Genomic DNA, 23327 nt, shown 5'->3' with positions numbered 1-23327 from the left:
CATGTAGATTATGCTCCCGTGCTTAGCAACGGAGTTTAAGTTGTTTGGTAATTGATCTGTTGGTAATTTTCTGTTTGCTTCTCAGGTTGGATCAATCCTTGGGAAAGCCAGGTCTTTTCCTCCCAGGTATGGTGACTGTATTTCATGCAAAATTATTATCTCCATAACTTTGGGAACATACCCTTGGCTACAGTAATGTGGATTTATAATGCAGGCAAACATACACTAATGTAATTCTGTTAAAAAACCCTAGAATGCCTGTGTAAGGAGAAATACATTTCATTCAGGTGGTAGGGGAGTAAATGGAAATTAAGAATAAATGTTAAAATGTGTATTAGAACATGATGAGATGGAAATATCCTGAGGGAAATCCTTCGACAAAAATAGTCTTTCTAAATCTTTTGGTCTGGGCCTGGGATTACAATATATGTTTATTCCACTTAAAAAGGTTTCTTCCTTCCTGAACTCATGTCCCATATTCACAACTGACTTGGAGCACAACTTAGTGTGGCAAAGTAATTTCAGAGCCTCTAAAACATGGCATGTTGTCAGTGGTTAATATTATCAGAACAAGGAATATCATTCAAAACACATTTTCAACATCTGATTGCTGCAGAAGGCTCAGTAGTACAATCCTTTTCCCCTGTAGCTGGTTTTGGACCACAGGAAAAGAATCTGTCAGCTTGAATACTTCTATAAATATTTATGCATGGGATTTCATTCCACAATGTGCAAGCTAAATTTATGGAAAGACGTCCCTTATCTCCAAGAATGTATTATTTTATTTCAAGTACAGCATTACCAAACTGAAACTGCAATTTGTGCTTGAAAAGACTGGTGTTAGAAGCACTTTTTATCAAGCTATTTCTGGTTTCAGAGGAGGTGAATAATTAGAAACTCATTGTAGAATTATGTTCTGAGAGGTTCAAGAAGCTGAAGATGTTCAGGAAGTTTGGTCTCACCAAATCTTGAGTCAAAAGGGTCACAGAAACCACTGGGAGGGTCTTAGGTGAGCCTGTGGCTTTGGACAAGGGCTGGAAAGAATCTGCAGTACCAGGAGTGGAAGAGGTAGAATGGTGGTTAGGGATGCAGAAGCTGGTGAGCTCAGTTAGGGGGTTGCAAGACCAAAACCAGAAGTTATTTGATCTAGCAGTTATTTTATCTAAACCCTCCACAAATCCAAAAATAAGATAAGTGGTTCCAGAGAAATGGTGTGCAGAACTGAACCCAGAGTTAGTTTGCAATTACTCCTGATGTTATCCAAACCAGCTTTACTCCCAGGATTTTCCAAGTGGTGAACAGTGAAAAGTGGATGCAATATTTGTTTGTTTGGGGTGAAAATAGATGTTTGTACTGTCTTTCTCTAGAAAAAGGGTTATCCCTGAGTCTCCCTCCGAATGCATGGCTTATTCTACATTGAACATGGATTTTTTATATAATACTTTTCCAGGCATTACTAAAATCCTCATTTTTTTAACAATATGGGTGTTTCCCCTAGACTGTGTTATTTTTGTACTGATGACAAGCAAAAAAGAAATGACAATGCAAAGAAAATTAAACTGCCAAGGAGAAAAACATGAAAAGAATTTTTCTTTCCAGCTCCTTTTATTTTTTTCCTGTTTTATTATACTCCCATTCAAAGAATCTTAAGGTCTGATTCCAAGCCCGTTGAAATGAACGGGAATCTTTCCAGTGACCTCAGTGGGGTTTGGATCAGGTTTTTTTATTGAAAAGTCCCTGTTGTGGACTTTGATAATATTATATAAAAGCAATTGCAGCCTGTCTATAGTATTATTACTTTTCAAAAGTGAATGATGTCATAAAAGACCCAGAATCTGAATTTACTGGAAGCAATTATTGTTATTTTTCAAGTTAGTTTCTCTGAGATAAAAAAGCACTAAAAGCTGTGTTAAAACAAGATAAGGATACAAGAAGAGAATAAAAGCCATGCTGGGTCAGAGCAGTCCTGACTCCAATGGGGCCAAGAGCAAGGTGCTTTGGGAAATGTGTAAAAAAAGCCTCCAGCCTTCCTGTCAGCTTTCAGCCCATTGCACATTAGAGGTTTCCTGACAAGACTGCAGTGTATTTAGTCTCCAAAATGGTTTGTCCTCAACGAACTTGCTTAATTATCCCTTTAAACTTACAATATCTGATCTATTTTGTACAAAGAATTCTAATAATTCCACCTTCACCTTTGCATATTGGGAAGAATTCTCCCTTTTTCCTTGTTTTGGTCTTGGCATCTCCTCCCTTTCTTTGAAACTCTTTCAAGCAGGAATGCATTAAAAAACACTAAGATAATGAATCAATATTCCAAGGACCTGGACCCTACTTTTATTAGTACATTCAGAGGACTCTCTCTGAATATACTCATAATTTCATTGGAAGCCTGTCCCAGTGTTCCAGGGGACACAATTTTGTCAGATGAAACAGATTCCTGTCATAATAAACATAATGGAAAGTGTTGATGTAGAGGGAAAGAGCATATTCATTGAATTTATGGAATCAACAAAGTAGCCACATACAGTGATACAAATAAAGAGTGTCATGCTTGACCTTCACTACACACTATGGAGTTAACTGCTTTTGAATGCAATTTTTGAGACTTACTACAGCTTTTCAGGGGCAAAGGTGAAGAATAATGCCAAGGTAAAACAAAAGGTCCAGTGTTTGGGTTCAGAAAAGTACACAAAAAGCTGATGTTTATCTGCAGTTTATCTGAACCTCTTGGTTCTGCATGACACGGGTGGGAATGCCTGAAGAAAAGGGCTTTCTTGCAAAATTTTGACAGTTCCATTGTTTGCTTTTTTTTGCATAAAGTGCCACCTAAGCTTTCTGATACTTTTTCCTTCCCATCTGTAGAAAAGAAATTGGGTCACTGTATCTTTTAAAGCATAATAAATATGCTCAGCTTAAATTTTATCTTTTTTAAGTCAATTAATATTTAAAATGAGAGATGCCCATGTTTCTGCAGGAACTAATTTATCCCACCTCTCCTGGAGATGAAAATATTTTGGCAGTTTACTTTTTAGGCTGTCCAAAGGAAATCACAAGTGCCTGATCCAGGACTATGCCTTACCTTTTTTAAATTTCTTTTACCAATCAATCAGCTGCATAAGGCTCTGACTGACAAGAAAACAGACTCGAAATAAAAGCTGCCATGACTGAGGCAACTTTATTTGCTATTTTTGGGGTGTGAAGGGGCAATCCTGACCTTCTTTTTCAGCAACATGCACAGTTTACAAACCTAAGAATCCAGATAAGCTCATCACAATCATCCCTGCATGGAGCTTTGGCAGAGCTGGAGCAAACTCAGGTCCAGAAGGCTGCATTTGCACCCAGCCAAAAGAAGGCAGCAGTGCCTCCTGGGGGGACTGTTCTGCTTTCTGAGATACCATTTACAAAGGTGTCTTGGCTTGGAAAGACAGGTGTCTGCTAAGGAAGGCAGGAGCCTCCCCTGAAATGGAAAATGTAAACCCTTTCCCTCCAAATTGTTATAAATTTGAAATTAAGGGGCTCTCAGGCAAAAATATGGAAGCAGGAATAACAGTTCTTTATTAGGGAAGAAAATAAAAAGATAAAATAAATAATGCAGTAATACAAAACAACACTGACAGAGTCAGAACCCAGCCTGACACCCTGTTGGTCAGGGTGTTGGCAGCAGTCCAATTGGAATTGTGGCTGCAGCCCTCCTGCAGTGTCAGGTGTGGTTCTGTTGGAGCAGGGGGTCCTGTAGAAGGGTGGAGTCTTCCTCTGAAGACCCAGTGGAAGAATAGACAGCTGTTCCTCTGGGAAATCCAGTGGAGAAGCTGTCTTGCTGTCCCAGGATCCCAGATTTTATCCAGGTAGGAATGCTTGGCTCCTCCCTCTGGGTAGAGCATCTCCCAGTGGGATGCTGTAGTTCTTATCAGTCATGCAGTGGCATTCAATGGCCTGTTATCAGCAGATGCCTCCCCAGAGAGGGGAGTGGTTGTAGAAGAGATAAAGAAAAAACTGCCCAATTAACAGAAGATAATTGCCACACCTCTAACAGCTGGCAAATAGAATTCATCTTGCCTTACAATCTAGGACAAAAGTTTTGAGGTGTCTTCAGCAATCCGGAATATCCGCTCAAATTCCCCATTTTCTGCTTAAAAGAAGCTGACAGCTTTCAGAAAAATCTGAATATTTTTGAATTAGCTCCCTTCTAGCTGTGTAAAAATCAAGGAAGGACTCTTGCTCTATAAAGCAGAGTCATTTCCAGCTTTTACCTTTTTCAGACCATCTCTCTGCAATTCATTCACTGTCCTAAGAGTCCTCATAAATACTTTTCCCTAATCAAAGGAAAAAAAATTATTTTCCTTTAAATTTGGTATATTCTGATGAGATATAGCACACTAACTGTGTGAAAAAATAAGATTAAGGTGCCATTCCTCCTTTGATTTGCTTTCTTCCTCCTGCTCATATCAGTTTATGTTATTTACATCATGTGCTTCCATCTAGGGAAAGAATTATTATCTCTTGAACTGCTGTGAAGCAAACCTAAAAAGTGTTTGAGATATTTTGTTGGGTTTTATTTTTTATTTTTATTGTTGGTTTCTTTTGGGGTTTTTTTTTTATTTTTGTAAGAGGCATATCTTGTTCTTCACTAGGAAAATAGATGGGCCAGCTTTGTGAAAATATTTGGAAATTAATATAGGATTGTGTTGTTTGAAAGTAGAATACTCAGGAAGGCAAAGACTTCCAGGGAAGAAGTGTCCATATTAATAAATATATGTTATTATTATTAATCTGTGTTAACAAATATTCAGTCTCCTGAATTAGAATGCCTATTGCTTATTTACTAGTATTTTCTCGGACTCAAACCTAAGTATATAAAATAATGGGTTTGTATCATACCGACCATGTGATGCAAGATGTTTTTGATTGGTTTTTATTTCTGAGATAAAATTTTGCCATATATATTTTCATCCAGTTGTAAATAATTGTGCTTCCTTTCATCCTTTGTCTCTGTGCCTTTCCCATAAATGTTACAGGATTGCTTAGGTGATCTCTGTTTTAGTGCACCCAACACAGAGTAAAAACTCAATTCTAAAAGGAAGTTAGTTTGGATTACAAAGTGAAGACTGGAGAAATTCAGACATTTCATATTTATAGTTGACCATGCAATCTTTTCAACTCTGTAAAAACACTCTAATGATGGAGGAAGTCTGAAATCGCCTATCTAGAAAAGACTCAAGAGAGAAACAAAAACATGAGATAGAAATCACGCGTGCTGGAGCAACATTATCTGAACTTGTGCCCTCCCTCCTTAGCCCTGTGTTTGGTGAATAGTGCACACACCACATTTGTTCTTAAAGATGGTCTTTATGAGAAGGAAATGTTTGTAAATTAGGGCTGGATGCTGTTCCCCATGGAGGCTGATAAGAAACAGGGGAGGATCACAGCATTTTGTGTCTTTCAGAGCCTGTGTGCCAGCACAGGGGTGCATGAGACACAGCTCCCTCCTTGTGCATCATTTCTTCCACTTCTGATTTCCACATCTTAGGGCAGTGCCACATGCCACAATGCAGCTTCTTACTGCTTATCTGCTCCCTATTTTCTTTCTTGTTCCACACAGCTTACAGGAATAACTAAAATAAGAAACACTATTAACTTGCTTTGGAATGTCTTGGTGATTATCTGAAGGATGGAATTAGAGCTGGTGAGGAAATCATTATTTAAAAAAAGAAAAAGCTTTTTGAAGTATTTCTTCAGGTTTGGGGGACTTTTTGGGATTAGACCTAAACAAAAACGCTATCTGCCCACTGCTGTTCAGACCACATCCCAATTTAGAAATCTTAGAAGTCATGGTTTTTTTCTGATATATATTCTTTGAAAGATGTGTTTACAGATTTACTAGAAAGTAGACAGCAGAGCCAACTATTTCATTTTAGGCAGAGATGAACACAGAGATAAACTTGAGCCTCAGCCACTTACATTTTAAGAAGTTTCTGAGGTTGCAAACGATGTATGAGCCACATGAGTACACATGTATGAGCCAAGCTGTGTTACTTACTGTCTGCCCCACATTTTCTTTCCTGACTTTATTTGCTCCTGCAGGTTCTCTGGGGAAACACTTCTCTTTTCTAAGCCTGCAAAGAGCTGCCAAGGGTGCAGGACATTTTAAAGGAGGAGAAGGAAAGCACAAATTGCTCTTGCCAGCACTGTTTTGCTGGTCTTCCTCTGGGTTGTGATGTGTGCAGCACAAGTTACCTTGAGGTAAACTTTGCTGCAAACAGATCACTAAACATATCCCATAGCAAATATAAATGGTAAAGCAAGTAAGACTCCCTGAGAAATCCAGGAATGTGATGAGCACACACAGGCACTCACTGTGAACTCTGGTACGGTGTAAATTCATATCTCAGCCTACCTTCCTTCATATCTCAGCCTTGCTCATGCCCTCAGAAAAATTGACTTAGTTAGCTTTAAAAACCAGACCTTAAGCACTCATGAAAATGAAGCAATGCATGAAAAAATCAGGAGTAATTACTCCAGGTATTGGAAATATACTTTAGTAGAGAAAAACATCCAACTTCCATTGACATCAACTTGTAAGTTATTTCTGTATTGGACTGTGGGTTTAACTGGTGAATGTTGTCTCAAAACTCAGAATATGTGTGGGTTTGTGCTTCATTTCCTGTGCATAACACCCCTAAACTATGGCATTCCTTAGCAATAAATCCTGTGAGCTGAAAGAATGGACCCCATTTTCCACAGTTTTCACTCTTGGCTCCCAATCCCACCCTTTGCAGTGGAATGTGTAACTGGGCTTTACTAAGCAGGCCTCATAAAGAGTAGGAGGGAAAAGGAGGATGCAAGAGCTTTTCCTAGTGTCACTCCTTTGCAGAGAGGAGATGGATGGATGGATGGATGGATGGATGGATGGATGGATGGATGGATGGATGGATGGATGGATGGATGGATGGATGGATGGATGGATGGATCTCTGCCACTCTAGCCCTTGAACCCCTGGATATGCTGCCTCCTAGACCTGCAGCCCCAGTTGAAAACTATTCTGATTTCTTTATATATAGCAAGTTTACCTTGCTCAGGCCAGTAATATTTGAAATAGCAGGTGGGCCCAGGTACCCTGCCCATTCCATCCAACTACTGAAACAACAAAACAATGTTACTCCAGACTCCATCTATACCCCTTCATGTCCACGGACTACCTCTACCAAGGTCCAAGTTGCCCTTTAGACTATCTCAGTCTTGTCAGTCTGACAAACTAATTCCCTTCTCTCCAGCCATTCTATTTCACTTGTTTAATTCTTTCTTGTTATGTTCATGTATTTTATGCTACCCTATTATTACCATCTTTTTTTTTCTTTTTGCTTTGAATACCATAGATATAATTCATAGTTTGAATTTATACTCCACCTAATGAATGTCCCATTTTTATTCTTCTTTCTTTAGAAAAAGGGGTAGACAAAGGATACTACAGTATAGGAGCCAGACTGATCCGGCTGGAGGATAAGGTAAGTGCATGAAAGCTTGCTTTTTTTTTTTTTTCTGAGCAATGATATCTGATCTAGAGACCTGCAAGATAGTATCTTGGCATGATTTACTTTAGAATTACAGGGCTCCATAATAATGAATAATATCCTAATTTTTGTGAGGGAGTTGATGAAGTTTCATGTGTGTGTTCTTCAGCATTAACCATTTACCTGCTATGCAGTCCTGGTTCTTGTTTGTAAAAGGAGCTGCTTTCAAGTTGAAGTCAAACCACACACCTTGTATACAAGTGCTGTGAACTAGCTGGTGTTTGTCACACAAGAATTAATGAATTAAACAGAAATGTTAGTGTCAGGAATCTTTGTGACTAGCAACAGTTGACACCACGTTTACAAATCCTGAGATTCTTTAATGTTTACTGCATTTTTCCCCCCTGTGCAGTTACCTTTGCACATTTTCTGCCCCTCCCTCACTGTCTTCTCTCCAGGAATATGTTCATTTTTGTTACTAATTAGAGTTACTTAGCAGTGTGCCCAAAGGCCAAAGCTCAGTGAGGCTCTATTGTCTTAGACCTCTTCCAAACATCCTCCAGAGCTTTTTTCCATTCAAGTGATAACAAAAATACAAATTTTCTCAAAACTCTGACTCTATTTCTCTAACAGTGTTTTAGTCAGCTCTCTTACCTACCTCTAAAAGTTCATGTCCCTCCAGCAGGGTACTTTGAGTGGGCAGGAGCAGCAGTGTGGTTTTGCTGGAGGCATGTGATGGTGCTCAGACTAAAGTCCATTTCAATTTGGCATATCCACTTTGTATCCTTGTCTCACTCAAATTTGTCATGCAAATTCTCTTTTCACTTTTTTCTGGGGAAGTGAGGTGAGAAGGAAAGAGGAAAGAAACTTCTCATAACTCCTAAGAATTTTGCATCTTGCCAAAAAGCAGAAATTGAAATTAAACTAATAGAATCAAAAATCAAAATTTTAATGATGATTGCTAGGACAATATCAGAAATATGTGACACTGCACTGTCAAAGGACAGATTTTCTTTCATTTTTAGCTTTCTTGCACAGAGTGTCAGAGAATCAGTTTATCAGATAAAGACATTATCTGAGCTAATTTTAAAGTGGATTGATCCCTTGTGCAGCCACAGCTGTTCGAAGTGAAAATGGCTTTCATTCAGATTGCCTTACTCACTTTGAAAGAGATAAATTGCTCTCTGGCCTCTATATATTCTGTAAATTCATATCACAGCTTCATTCAGATTTCTTGAATGTGCATATAAAGAGAAACCCCCAATACAGATTGGAAATTTAGCAATAAAAGTATCTGTGATAATAGTTGGAGTGTTTTGAGTGAAAAATGCTGCTGGTATTGTAAATATCTCTGGAAGTAGCAGTTCATGGTCTCCTGACTTCCCCATATTTACGAAGAAAAGAGGTGAGAAAGTTTTTAGTGTGTCTGGCCTTGGTCCAGCTTTAGCACAATATGCTGTGGATTTGATCAATTTTATTTCAAAGCCTGACTTAGAGGGCTGCAGAGGCATCTTGGCATAAGAAGAGGAATGTTACAGGAGATGCAGGAAATCTCTGATACCTGCTTGTGTTCTGCCTTTAATTTAGGCATGGTCTAAATAAAGTCAGTGCAATCTCAAACCATTAGTGGGCAAGACCAAGCTGCTCTTTTGTTTGAAGAATTAAACTTTAAATTTTGCATGGGAACTGGTGAATTTCCCCTCTCTCTATCTATTGTTGTGGAGAAAACACATAGAAAAGAATAAACATGTGTCAAGATGTTTTCCTAAGATGAGTCAATCATTGCAGACCAAAGTGCAAATGTAAAATAACACAGAGGAAACCCAGGGCATTTGATCTTTTAGTACAAATTACCATTCTTTCAGGTGTACAAGGCTTCAGTCTCATATCCCTGCTAAGTAAGTAGACATGGTACAGAAGAAGGGCAAATATTTGTTGTGTTGGTTTGCCTGAGGTTTTGGTGGCATAAATTTGGGGGTTTTGGTTTGTTTGAGGTTCTTTTTGTGTTTGCATCTTTTTGGCACATCAGGCTAAAATACATCTGTTTACATAATGAATACAAAGTTAAGTTCCCAGCTATCTCTGTTTTAATGGGACAATAGAAACTACTGCATCCTGCTGTCAAACTGCTTCCCCTAAATTATTTTCCCATGTCTCATGGGCTCTCCTGCCCTAACAATTCACTGTGTAGCAAATGCTATGTGTCCAAATGTGAAACAATATTGGAATCAGGAAGGACAAGCTGAGTTTCAACCTCTGAGGAGAATAAATGAAGCAAGGGCATGTCTGACATCAGGCTCCAGCTGGTGGTGAAAAATGATCCCCCCCCTTGGAACTAGAAAACCTTTGGGATCAACCTCTTCCCCCTGGAGAAATTATTTTAACATTCAGTCACCCAGTCTAGTGATGACAGCCTCCCAAAAGAGTGACACATCTGATAAAAGGACACATTTTTGGACAAAGGCCAGTTGGTGCAGACTGGTAAAAATGCATTGTGGATTTGAGAATGTTATCTGCCTAAATGAGCTGTATCAATAAGCAATGAGCACACCTCTGGTCCAGACTGACCTTCCCCACCAGCATTTTGCAGTTCATTTGTTTTAGCTGCCTCTCCTGAAGGGAATCAGAGTGTAAGAAACCCATTGAGAGCTGTGTGCTGTCCTGCATAAAGCCATGATTACTCTTTTTGCAAAGTGAGGGAGAGGGAAGCAGACATTTCTGATGGTTAAGATGAACTCCATTCCCTGGAGAGGTTTGCTATTATTTCAGTAAAAACATGGCATTTGATGTACAGAAAGGCAGAGGCACAGGTCTCTGAAAGGGTTGCTTGGTGATAGGAAGAAGCTTTGAGGCAAAAATGTTGCAAAGGCACAAAGATAACAGCCTTCCATTCATGTGGCATGAGAGCACTGCCTGCAGCCTCTCTTTTGTGACCAAACAGGCTCCTTCTGGAAGTTTAAAGTAACAGGGAAGAGGTAAGAACCAGTTTGTGGAGGATGAAGCACCATGCAACTCCAGCAGAAAAAAAAAAAAAAAATTCTACTCCTTTTTTCCTTAAAGCATTGCAAAGCTGACTAGAAACAGGTAAAATGCATGGTGGTATCTCTCAGGCAAAAAAAAAATCCAAACCCCTTTTTGGCAACATCAGCAGTGTGCAGGGCTTCACTCATCTCACTGACACGGCACATTGTATAGTGGGAGTTTGCCTGGAACACTTTTCAACCTGCTTTTCCTTGAGCAGGGCATAAAATTCTTATTTTGTTGTGGCCAATGTAATAACCTAGTGTGGTTCTTTTCACAAAAAAAAAAAAAAAAAACACTGAGATGTTTGGAGAAAGAACGGGGCTTCCTTCCCAACATGTGATGTGTGCCGTTTGGCCGACCCCTCCTTCAGCTCCATGGCAGGGTTTAATTTTATATTGTGGTATGTAGCCATTGACAGATCCTTTTGAAATGTATTAAGAGGGAGATTGGTTCCAAGATGATGTTCTAGAGCTGGCGTTAGTTTCTTTTCAAAATTGTAAACTAATGCTTCTTTATGATGAAATGGGTATTCTTTCTTTTCCTTTTCTTTTCAAAATTAGAAACAAAAATCATGGTGTGCTATGTCAAACTGCACGGCAACCTATAAATAAAAACAGGAGAGAAAAGAATCTGCAAATGAAAGGTTAGAAAGGACAGCTGTGTTGTCTTTGAAAAAGAAATCTATTAGGTATTTTTATAATTATATGGCAGTCTTTTTTATGTGGTATTTACAGTTATGATTTACGTCCATATTACGATAACTATTTCCATACTTATAGACAACATGTGATAATGCTGAGAGCCAAAAGCAACCATTTGGTAGCATTTAAAAAATGCAGGAACACTAAGAGAAAACAGGGCAATAAAGCAAACCCTTCTGAGTTTTATCCATCTGAGTAATGCGAGCCAGGACAAAAATGTCATCCAACATAAACAAATGTAGAGGTTGGATTGTGGCAGTAAACTCTCTCTTTACCAATTTAAACACAACTTGAGTTGGGAGCTAAAAGGATGGGCTCAGAGAAGAGTGGTAACAATGGAGAGATGGATGTTGGTGAACCTGATTCCTGCTGTGATTACATCAGGAGTCATTAAATAGTAAATTATTTATCATGGCAGTGCCTGCAAGCACCACCAGCATGAAAAGCTGGTAAGAATTTCCATTCTAAACCCTTAATTTGTGAGTGGGGTGATGGGCATAACTAAAATGCATTTTAAAAAAAATGAACAAAGAAGAAAAACAAAAGCCAAAAATTTGTGCATGATGAGTCAGTTGCAATATGAGCATGCTACGCTTTTGAGGTTTCAAGAATATGTCTGAAATAAACCCCTTTGTTAACAAAACTAGGTTTTGGAACCAAGGTGTTTGTGGGTTGTTTGCCCCCAGTTCCTTAAAGATGGAGTAATTCCATAACAGAAAGCTTTTCAGCAGGCTGCTTGCAGATGGGTGTTGTGTGGATTTTCTTAGGTCAAAGCCTTATCTCATTTACTCTGGAGCAGTCCAGCATAAATCCATTGACTCTGTGCCATAAGCATGATGTCATTAGAGTTTTATTTTTAATCTGTTGCTGAATTAAAAAAAAAAAAAGTAAGAAAAAACTAAAGCCCTGATGCTTCAAGCCAAATTGTGCTTCCATTTATGCCAGTGAAGTTACTCAGGATTTATGCAGGTGTAAATGGCAGCAAACTTCTTAAATGGCTTTAACAAGATTCCAGCTCCTGTGTTCACATCCTGCTCATCAAGAGTGAATTCACAGAGATGAGGTGAAAACAGAAATAGGGACTCAAACATTTCAGAATTAATCTGAGTGAAATCATGTTTTCACCTATTATGACTAAGGGAATCTTTGTGGTATGCTGGGTATTGTAGAACTGAAATTGTGTTCTTGTAACTGAAACATCAAGATGGGCTTTTAATCTGCAAACAAAGTAATGAAAATTTAACTGCTGAGATCTCAGCCACACAACTTTTCTAGTCTGCTACTGACTCCTCAGTGCAGAGATGAACTATTGTAGTCCTGACTTCTTCTGACTCTCTGGGATGGGCTTATGCTTCTCAGATAAACCTTGTTCAGTACAGTTGAGAGGGAAAGGCTGTGTTTGAGCTGCCTGGTTTTGATGGTAATTTCTGGAGGATCAGGCAAAAATAAGAGCTAACTCTGATGCCCTTTCAAGTCAGAGAAGAGATAGATCATAAATTCTGAGGCATAATGGAAAGAATCCTCCCTCAATGCTTCCCTTATGTTTTTTGATGTGGAGCTTTATCATATGTGGTATTTGGTAGCACCCTCCTATTATTAGGGTTCTACACCACTTTCCATTACAGAGCTCTATTTTCAGTTCCTTCCATCTTTGCCAAACTCCAGCCATCTGGGCTGAAATTCTCAGAGGCAGATGTCTGCCTCAGGCTGAGATCCTTTGGGAAATTTGTATGTCAGAGTGGGTCATCCTTTCTATATCACAGTAACCTGACCCACTGTGAGGATTCTCCCAAAAGTAAACATAAAAACATTGATGGAAAACACTTGAGCTTCTTCTAAATTTGAGCAAGAAAATTGGACAGAAATGGGATATTATCTGCCAGTCTTGGGACCCAGAGGCCTGATCCAAAACGTAGTGAACTCATCGGGAAGCTTTCACATGGATCAGGCCCTGATTTTTAATGGGTGAGGGAACAGAGAGTTTTGCATAGTGAACGTTTGCCAGCAGGCAATTCACCACCATAAATCAAATGTTAAATAATTCCAAAGCCCAATAAATGAGTGTGCAGATGGCAGTGTCTGCTCCCCAGGGATTGCACTGACTGGGATCCAGCCCCAACAGTTTGATCTCATTTAGAGCAGTCTCAAGGATTGCTCTGATTAGGCACTTGGTGCAGTCTTGTTGCTTCTCGGCTCTCTTGGCTGAAACTTCATTGGTGGAAGCAAATTCCCCAGGAATTTGCTGCCCAGGACACCTTGGAGCATGCAGGGCAGGAGTTTCACAGCCAGATGTGGCAAAGCAGCTGGAATCAGCTGGATTCAAAGCTTCTCTTTAGTAAGAAAAACAGAGAGTCGCAGAAGAAGAAGAGCAAGTGCTCCTGGAGAAGAGCACATGGAGTAACTGTGAGCACTGAGGGAGAGAAAAACACCACAGTGACTTAGGGCTACTGGGAAATACCACAGAAGGGAACTGTTAGAACATTGGGAATCTAATCCATTGGGAATCTAGTCAATATTGAGGCATCCAGCTGTTTAACCTGCAGGGAAAAGGTTCTGGAAATAGCGGTGCTGGCAGAGAAGGCTGTAGATGATGGGCCCTGTCCATGCCTTCCTGTCCTCCACAAAAACCTTCCCAGCATCACAACTGGCTTTGACGTACACAGAGAAAAGGGCCCTGAGCTTGGAGATAGTGATTTCCTGTGAGTTTTAGAGAAAATCAGTGCCTGTTAGAGGACAGACACTCTGGAAATCCCCCTGCTCCCAGAACAGACTGCACTGAGAGTGTGGCTCTTCTCAGGCGCCAGAAAGTCCAGCCACAAATGGAGAGGAGTCACAGCTCTGCTGGTTCTGCTGCTTATGATGCAACAAAGTAATTTATTTACTATTATTGGGTGAAAAAAAAAATACTTTTAGAGTATTTTCGAGATTTTGACCTTATTTTTTTAAAAAGTCTGATCCTCCCATCAAGACCTTTCACCTAAATGTCCAAAGAATAACAAAAATCAGATCACCTCCAAGTATTTTGCATCTGCTTTTTTACATTTTTGATAGGTTATTCTAAATAAACATAATGTTCTACATGATCCTGGGCCCCAAATCAAAATGTCTTTGACTAGCAATGCGAAACTGGAGTATTGTACCAATCCTCTTGGAAAAAAAGAGTGTAAATGCATTAAGCCTGCCTTTTCTTATGAGCAGTGTTGCAGTGTTTAAAAATCTGCTATTATCTGATGGAAAAAAAAAATCATTTGAACACTTTCTGCAACCTCCAATTATTACAGATGCTAAACAATTTCATTTAGAAAGCTTTATTTAAAAATGTATTCTGTAGCTGTTCTCTAGTTATGCCTGTGCACTGCAAGTGCTACCCTTCCTACAGACAGGTTGAGAATATTTGTTTGGAATGTTTCTCCATCTGAAAATGACAATTTGTTTCCAATGGAACATTTTTTTGAGAAAGTGTCACATTCATGTGTTTTAAATCATGCACTGAAGGAAAGTGTTTCCAGTTTTCCACTTCAGAACGACTTTCTGAAAGTGAGGATTGGGGTGAAATACTCTTGATTTTCTGAGCATTTCAGTTGAACAGGTTTATTTCTAATTCATCTTTATGATTGAATTAAAGATGTTCCAACATCATGAAGAATTCATAGAGAACACAGATAAATTTTCTTATAGGAAAAAAAAATATTTTCGTTTTTCAGATCAGTATTTTACAGGGCAATTTTAATGCTATTTGAATGCCATGTAATATTGACATCTAATTCATCTTGATCAGGGAAAGTACACTCAAAAAAAAAAAAAAAACCAAAAAAAAAAAAACCAGATTTTTACTATTCAAATAGTTCCCAGACTAACAGTTGGATTTCTGCTTCATGCAAGAGCTGTGGTGCTGAATCAGAGCAAGCATCTGTTTAATCCTTGAGCTATTCATCCACTGATGGCAGCTGAGGGATGGACTAATTCAAGGCTAATTTGCTATAACTGGTCTCTGGGTGTTTGCAATGGATTATATGTAAGAAGCAATATGAAGAGCAGTGCTGTGCAAGGCAAGTTACAGGATGACAGCACTCTGTCAAAGAAAAATTAAAACCAGAAAAAACTCACCAAGTCACGGCAGTAATGTGGCATTCCCTAATGTATTGGCTGCATCTAGGGAAGAGAACTTTTGCTCAACAGAAAATTCATATATAGGACTGCATATAAAGGCTTATGATGTGAGGGAGTGAAAAACTGAAATAGTCTTTTTTTCCCCTGTATTTACCACCAACTTGTCCTTTTCAATGCATAGCTTTGAATTTTATGGAGCAGGAAAAAAGCAAGCAGGCCAGTAATACATATTTCTACAGCATAATTACTTTTCCTACTAGTAAATAGTGTAGATAAAGTAAAATCACATATTTCCTGTTGAGAAGTTTGGGTGTTCTGCAGTGTTTGAATCAAGCACATGTTAGCCAATGTGTCTGTTACACACTGCAGTCCTTTGAGACCAGGAGCAGTGGGTTTGAGCATAAGAGGGAGAGGTGGTGCAGAGCATCTCAGATCTCTTCTGGTCATGTGGGGACAGTGCTTAGCTTGGTACAGGCTCCATCCTCGAGTTTTGAATTTTTATGCAGTGTCAGAATACAACTGAATATTACTAAATCACTGAGCACTTTACCCAGGGGTTTGTTCATGGCATGGTATTTGAAGAACTGTGCTTTTCTTCTTTATGAGGGAGTGGTTTTTCCAGGCTAAAATGGCCATAAAATAAACTGTGTGTTGTGACATCAGGCCAGAGCCAGCATTCTGAGTTCAGTGGCTGTGATGCCATAAGATGCCTTGGGAGCACAGGGTAGTTCATCTTGCAGGGGACCTCAAGAGGAGGTGTAGTCACTGCAGCATCCACCATCCCTGCTGTGGGTCTAGCACACTGCTCCAGGAGTGCTGGGCAAGCTGTGGATGGACAAATGAACGCTACAGATGTGCTGACAAGCTGTCACAGAATCGCAGAGTCATTTACCTTGGAAAAAACCTCCACAATCATTGGAGGTCCAACCTGCGCCAGATCCCAGCCTTGTCACCCAGCCCAGAGCACTGAATGCCCTATCCAGGCCTTCTGAGACACCTCCAGGGATGGGGACTTCACCACTGCCCTGGGCAGCCCCTTCCAAGGCTTTACCAACCTTTCCAGGAAGAAATCTCCCTGATGTCCAACCTGAACCTCCCCTAGCACAGCTTGAGCTGTTTCCTCTTGTCCCTTGTTCCCTGGGGGCAGAGCCAAACTCCCCCCAGCTTGCCCCCTCCTGTAGCTGTAGGTAGAGATCAGATCTCCCCTGCTTTCTCTGGTTTAGGAGGTATCATCAAGGACCAAACTGGCAGGTCTTTATTGTTTCTGAGACCTACAGCCCACAGTTAGATGGCACACGTGGCCTCAGTGTTTTCAAAACCTGACAACTAGAAATACTGAAAATTCAGTCACATTTTCTCTTCTGAAAAACACTAAGAAAAATAGGAGGCTATAACTACTTTAAAAGAACTGTTTTTCGAGAGGTGAAAGATACAGTAAGGCATATAAAGCAACTTTAACAGGTGTGGAATAGAGCCAAAACAGTGTAATGTGAAATGTGGGATAGTACAGGGCTAGGCTGTTGCTGCCAGTCAGGTTAAGTGTCTGACCAGATCTCCCTCTGGACTGAGGATCTGGCTCACACAGCTGCCTTTGCTCTTCAGGAGTAGAGATTGCAGAGATTATCAGCAATATTATCACAAGTCTCCTACTACTCTGCACGTTTCTTAAGGCTTCTGCATTTGGAGTGGTGCAGTTATGGGATGTTAAGGAAACTCCCCAGTCAGGCCATTCCCTCTGGGAGACTTTCTGGGGCTGAAGGCCCTTCCTTGGCCTGGCTCCCCACACCCCCCACTCACATCCCACCAGCTTTGCCATGGCAGAGGTGGCAGAGTCTCAGATGCCTCATTCCATAAAGCCACTTTTCCTGGGGCAGTGACACAGAAACAGCCCAAGCTGCTGCCTCCAAGGAGGGACCCCAGCAGAGGAACCCCTGGGATTTTATCCCATCACAGTCTCCCTGTGGCCAGTGCCCATCTCCATGTCCATCCACCTCGCTGCCATCACTTGTTTCCATCGCCCTTGTTGTCCAAAAGGTCAGCAATTGCCAGCTGCTGCTGTGTCTCAGTGTCCATTCACCTGGCTGGCTGTCACCTGCCTTTGTGCCCTTTGTCACCCCAAAGGTCAGCAGTTCATCCTCTTGTCCTGGGCTCCCACCCAGAGCTCAGCCTGTACTTCAGCCTGCATTTAAATCTGCATCTCAGCCTGCATTTCCATCTGCAGCTCGCCAGCCCAGCTACCTGCACCAGATGTGTTCCTCAACAGTGAGAATTCTTAAAATCAATTACTTCTAGCCCTTGCTGTGGACATACCCATGAAAAACAGAAATGCTGAAGCCTCAAAACTCCCAAAAGGAAGAGGATGAACATGAAATGCAGAGTGTGTATTTAAAATGTTAGGCTTATTAAGGCATTTTAATCGTACTGACTGTAAGTAGCTGTTGCAGACTCTGGTTTATATTCTTACACACTGTCCAGGGGAGGCAGAAAAAGCAGCTGAAAGACCAGGTCAATGCTCAGAACTAGACCATCCTGGCCTCTCTGCCCTCATAAACCCATTGGCACCTTCCCTGCCCTGGGGAAGTTTTGCAGGAGTTCAGATCTCTCCCAAGCTCTGCCATCAGGACATACCCTAGGAGGCAGCAGAAGCCCACGTTCTTTCACAGCAGCTCAAAACACTTCAACCTCTTTAACTTTCCTCCTCAGCCTTACCACAAGCTGCCTGTTAATGTCAGTTTTGTTACTGCCTTCTGAGGGCTGGGCAGCTTTGCACAGCTTATTGTCACCGTAGGTGTCTGCAGAGTTTCTTGAAGCCACCAGCAGCTAGTCTTGCCTGTGGCAGGCTGAGCCTGGAACTCATACCAAAATTGAGTGGGTGCCATGCAGACAGCATTTCTACCTTTGTGCAGTGCTTTCTCCACTCTGATAAAAAAGTTCTGTAGTGCCATAGAAAGAGGAATGTCCTTGATGAGTACCCAGGAACTGAAGCCCTGGAGTTTTTTCCCAGCACCACTTTACATACCTAATTAATCTGGGCAAGCCAGTTAGAAATAATTTTTCAAAGGGCAGGACTATAGCCAAAGAGTATGCTCACCATAAAGCCATATTTATGATTACCATTTAAATGGGATATCCATCTTCAGAAATGAAGGGCTGGGTAGGCAAGGCCACAGCAGTGCCCTCAGGACACACATTTCTGTGCCCCCCTTAGCTCTGACCTCTCCATTCACCCTCATTATTAAATCAGTGGGCAGCCGCCCCAGGGTAGCAGAGATGGCTGGGAGGTGAGGCCAGGGCAGGAGCAGGAGCTTGGGAAAAGGCAGCTTGACAGAGGAGAAGGGTGGAGGTGAAACAAGAAGTCATTCTTGCTGGATGTGGAAGTGGCAAACAAATTCAATTTTCTTGGAGGATTTTGGAGCCTGAGCTCAGAATCTGCTTCAGGTGTCGCTGGAGTGTGGTCTTGCAGCCTTGCATGGCTGTGCCTTAGGCAGCAGGTTTTTGGTGTACTGGATTGTGGTAACTGTGTTTGCAGTAAACATATAGAGCTCTGGCTGATTCTTTGTAGTTTTTGCATCCTCATCTTTTTTTTTATGGCTACTTTTTACATTTGATGCATTCCAGCCTCCATTTTTTAGAGTCTACAAAGAACTTAGATTGCTCTAGAAGTACTGAATATTGCTGTTATTTCTGACTGGAGCTTTTGCTAGGTACTCTCAGCTCTCCTACTGTAGCACATTCTGAACTTACTATCCAGAGGGAAAAAACTCCAAAAGAAAACAGTATGTCTGATGTTCAGAACAAATTTATTTCTAGCCCCAGATAGAGGGGCTATTACTGATCCCTTGCAGGGATCACTGCAAGGGTGTCAGATCCTGGAGTCCCAATGAGTTTTACCCTGAGGTGGGATTGCAAAAGTAGACTTCTGATCCTGTGTAAAACATGTCTTCTTGGGGGGTAAGATACTGAATTGTGACAGGAACTGCTGTAAAGCTAACACAACTTAAATATGTGGGGAATAGAGTACTCCATATGCTGCTGTGTGATTTCCTTCTTTGGCTTGGAAGGCAAAAACCCACTGCTTGTATTTGGAAGGCAAATTTCAATCCCCAAAATATCTTCTCTGAATTTACTTAATTTTACTGGCTGGTAGAGCAGGCTGACCATAGCTCAGCCTGGAGCACAGGTTATGTCATTCAGTAGAAAACTCCCTTGTGTGAGCACAATTTTGTTTCATTTTATTATTTTTTTCCTCCTCTTTCTCCTCCTCCAAGACTATACATACAAAGGGAGGTCACAAAATAAAAATAAGCTGTAGCCAGCAAAGTTCAGGGTTTGAAATAAAAAAAAAAAAACCCTCTGTATACTTAATAGAATTTCTTGTTAATGAGGTCATTTATGTCAGGGCAGGAAATGTACAAAATAGCACAGGATAGAAAAATCTAGACACTATAAAACACGCCAACAAATTTGGCACATGCATTACTCCCTTAATATGCCCCCAATGTAATCTATAGATCCCACAAGTGACCACACCATGTTTATGTATGCAAAAATTCCTATATATGTAGCACTCATAAGAGTAGCAATTTTACTAGTGGGAAAAGATTATTGTGGTCTTTTTATATAGCATATAGGTTTACTTAGAGTGAGTCCTTGTAGGAGAATGCAGGACCATGAAAAACTATTAAAATGTCATGATTATATTAATTTCATACTTAAAGGAATACTTCACTTTAAGCTATGGTTCCAAAATTACACTGCTCATTCATGATGTTTTTAATGTATAATTGGCTGCCTTCAAAAATGTCACAGTAGGAGGAAAAAAAAAATTCATTTTCCTTGGCGTGTGTACTGTTGCTATTCCTGTGTTCATTTGGCTTGGCTCGGGGAACCAAATGCTGCAGTCTGAAATAACTTTTTATATGTTGACATGTGCATTTAACTAGAATAAGCAGGCAGAGTGGACCAAGTTGGATTCAGCAAGGAACAGAATATATCTTGTGTTGCACCTTTTAATGTGTCAGCCTCGGTTCCTGATTCTCATTTCATCATTGTCAGGGCACACGTGGAGCTCTGAGCTGCACCCAGCCCCTACACAAAGACCAGGGAGCAAGGGAACACCAGTGGGGGGAGCAGGGAAGAGCAAGAAGGAAGTATGGAAAATATAATGTCTTGATGATAAAGCTGAGAAGGGAATACCGTTAATCTGCTGAAATTTATTTAGCAAAATTTATTTAGCCTGTTGTTTTCCAGAGCAAATAGAACTTTGCTGTTTCAATGAGTGTCCCTCAGTGTGGCCTGAAGAGAGACCTCTCCAGTCCCACACATACTGAGCTGGATCCTTGAGCCTTATGTTCACACCCCTGGCCTGAGTCTTGATCATTTCTAGAGTTGATTTGAGCTCCAGGTACTGGATTTGGTGTGATCTCTAAACCCTGGGCTGCTGCCCTCTGTGTTTGACAAGTCTCAGGAGAAAGGCCATGGTGCTGCCCTGCAGGTGAGGACATGGAGGTGCATGGAGCCACACTGTGTTCCCCCTGTCCTATGTGCTCCCCATTCCCCCAGCACACAGCTGGGCTGCAGGAATCTGCCATGGCATGGTTTACAGGTTCATAACACACCTCCTCTGCAGCTGGGGTGCTCCTCAGCTCACAGGGACGTCCCATAGTCTAAATCATGGCTATGTCACCTGGACCTTACAGAGAAAAAATCCTAAATGCTCACAGGGCTGCAGCACAAGTGGACTCCTAAGGAGAATCCCAAGGAAATTTTGTAGGCAGTCCCACTATTCTGAATTCTCATTACTTTTGAGGAGGGAAAAAAACCCACTCTTCTGTACCCACCTTCATACAGTCCCATGAGCCTGACAAACACCCTGAGAAGCAGAGATGGCTGTGCATTGTGAGAAGTCTTTCTGGGAAGCAGAAGTTAAGGATCAGCAGTGGGTAGTGCCCTGCTTGTTTTGCAAACTAGGCACAAAAGACACCTTATTTGGTTATAAACAGGAAACCCTGGCCAAGTTAGTGGAGGTTCTTGTCCAGGACCACTCCCTAGATGAGCTCAGGCTCAATGTTCTTGTCAAGATGAAAATCGTGACACGCCCTGCACCTTGTGCATTGTTGGGACCTGCTCCTGACCACATCTCAGCAGGGCTTTCTGCCTTGAGCACGTTCAGATTTGGTGTGCAAAGATTTAGGGGTCAGTTAGAGGAAAAAAAAAAAATCCAAGTAAACAATTAAGGACATTTAGGAAACTTAAACCGATGCAACTGAAGTCTACTGCATCAGTGTGATAGCCTATGATAGAGCACCAAAATGCTGGGATTTGGGGGCTTTTTGAATCATTGTGTCAGTCTTGCAATGTTTTTGGTAGATGTGCTCTTCACGCCATCTGTTGATCTTCCAAATGAGGACTTCTGTGTTTAAATCCCAAGGAGACGTTTGTGTTCGTGCCACTAGTTCTCCTAACTGGTTCCTCAGTGAAAACAAAGATGGACATACAAGAAGCTGGTTTTTTATATCTGCAGATTCTATTGACTTTTCCCTGAGACATACCTGATACTGGGGGGAAAAAAACCCTTTTGTTGTTCGTGTGTTGACTCGTTTACTAAAAAAAAAAAACCCAACAAATCAAGTAAGACTTGAACTGAAAATACTCAAGAAACCTAACCCTGAAGTCCTTGATTCATGTTTCCCTCCATGGTCAAAACTGCCATCTTGACCTGAGGAAGTAGTATCCAGTTTTGTAATTAATAATCTCTTTTATTTCCTCTTTTTTCTCTCCTTTTTTTCCTGATCTGTCCTGTGTTGGAGGACAAATATCACCAATTCAGGCTATTTTATAAAACAGCTTTGTAGTGCAAAGCCAAATAGATTTGGGCTTCTCTGTCACTGGGGGGAACGAGTGCTCAAATACAGTATTTATTAGCATTTAAATAGTCTGAATTTTACACCTTTGTGTGCGCACATGCATTTAACTTCTCAACCCTCTCCACCCTCTCCCCCCCAAGGCATTAATGAAGTTTGTTGTTCTCAAAATAGCAGTTGTGTTTGGAATACCTAATTGCTGGGTTTCTGTTGGGTGTTTTGGTCAGAAAAAGCCCCGTAAAGAGCAGCCCGTGTGTCCCTGGCTCAATGGGGACCTGTGTTCCCCTCGGGGAGCCCCGTGGGGCTGTGGCTGAGGATCTCAGCTCCCTGTTCCATTTAGACCTCTCTTGGACAAGCAGCACACACTCCATTGATGGGCACTGTAAAAAAAGGGCTGCTGGAACTGAATGATTTATTTATTTATTGCTTCTATATTTATTTATTGCCAGTGTCAAAGAAAAGATTGTGCTCGTGGGCTTTTCATCTTCTCCCAAGTGCTGCCTGCATGCTGCACTGCAGAAATATTTCCCTAAATATTCCCTCTAAATGCACTTGTGCTGACTGGAACTGGATCCTCACAGGCAGCAAGGCTGCTGCTGCTGCTACAATGTTATAATATTTCATAGGTCATTTATAAATATTGTTGCCAGGGCAAATAAATTTCTTCAGAGTACTTAGTCTACTGCTAATAAATAGTTTATTTAAGCTTGTAAGAATGGTGACATTTCACTTGGAATATCTTTGGCCTCTTTAAAATTGTTGGTGCAGGGAAGAAAAGGGGAAAAATAAACTGGAAAAAAATATGCAGCAGATCTTTTGATATTTTTTTCCCCTCTGTTTTTACTTGCTTAAAAGGGCCTTGTTGTCAGACAGCATGTCTCTGTGTGAAGATATTACAGTGTTTGATTAATGTGGATTATTTAACATCTTATTCAGAAGATTATTCCCTCCCTTTTTGTATTTCATTCCCTTTTTTTCCCTTTCATAGCTGCATGCAGCTGAAATAGTGCTTGAGCAGGTTGCCTCTCACAGCATTAGTAGCACCTCAATTCCTTCTGCCCCTTTCCCCTTTTGGGGTCAACATTATGGGCATGGTGGTGGCATTGTATTTGTTTATTTCT

General features: G+C 40.9%; 1 protein-coding gene across 1 annotated transcript in view; it reads left to right on the top strand.

Moving 5' to 3' along the window:
* LOC136556524 (potassium voltage-gated channel subfamily KQT member 1-like) overlaps window positions 1-23327 on the top strand; it is a 410734-nt gene that overhangs the window by 229014 nt on the left and 158393 nt on the right. The window contains exons 15-16 of the mRNA XM_066549787.1: window positions 86-126; window positions 7441-7502. Of these exons, the coding sequence (XP_066405884.1) occupies window positions 86-126; window positions 7441-7502 (103 nt within the window). The remainder of the gene's footprint in view (window positions 1-85; window positions 127-7440; window positions 7503-23327) is intronic.

This window comes from Molothrus aeneus, chromosome 5 (genome assembly GCF_037042795.1).
Source record: "Molothrus aeneus isolate 106 chromosome 5, BPBGC_Maene_1.0, whole genome shotgun sequence".
Taxonomy (NCBI): domain Eukaryota; kingdom Metazoa; phylum Chordata; class Aves; order Passeriformes; family Icteridae; genus Molothrus; species Molothrus aeneus.
Note: the sequence above shows the minus strand (reverse complement) of the source record. Positions and strands in the feature narration are given on the sequence as shown.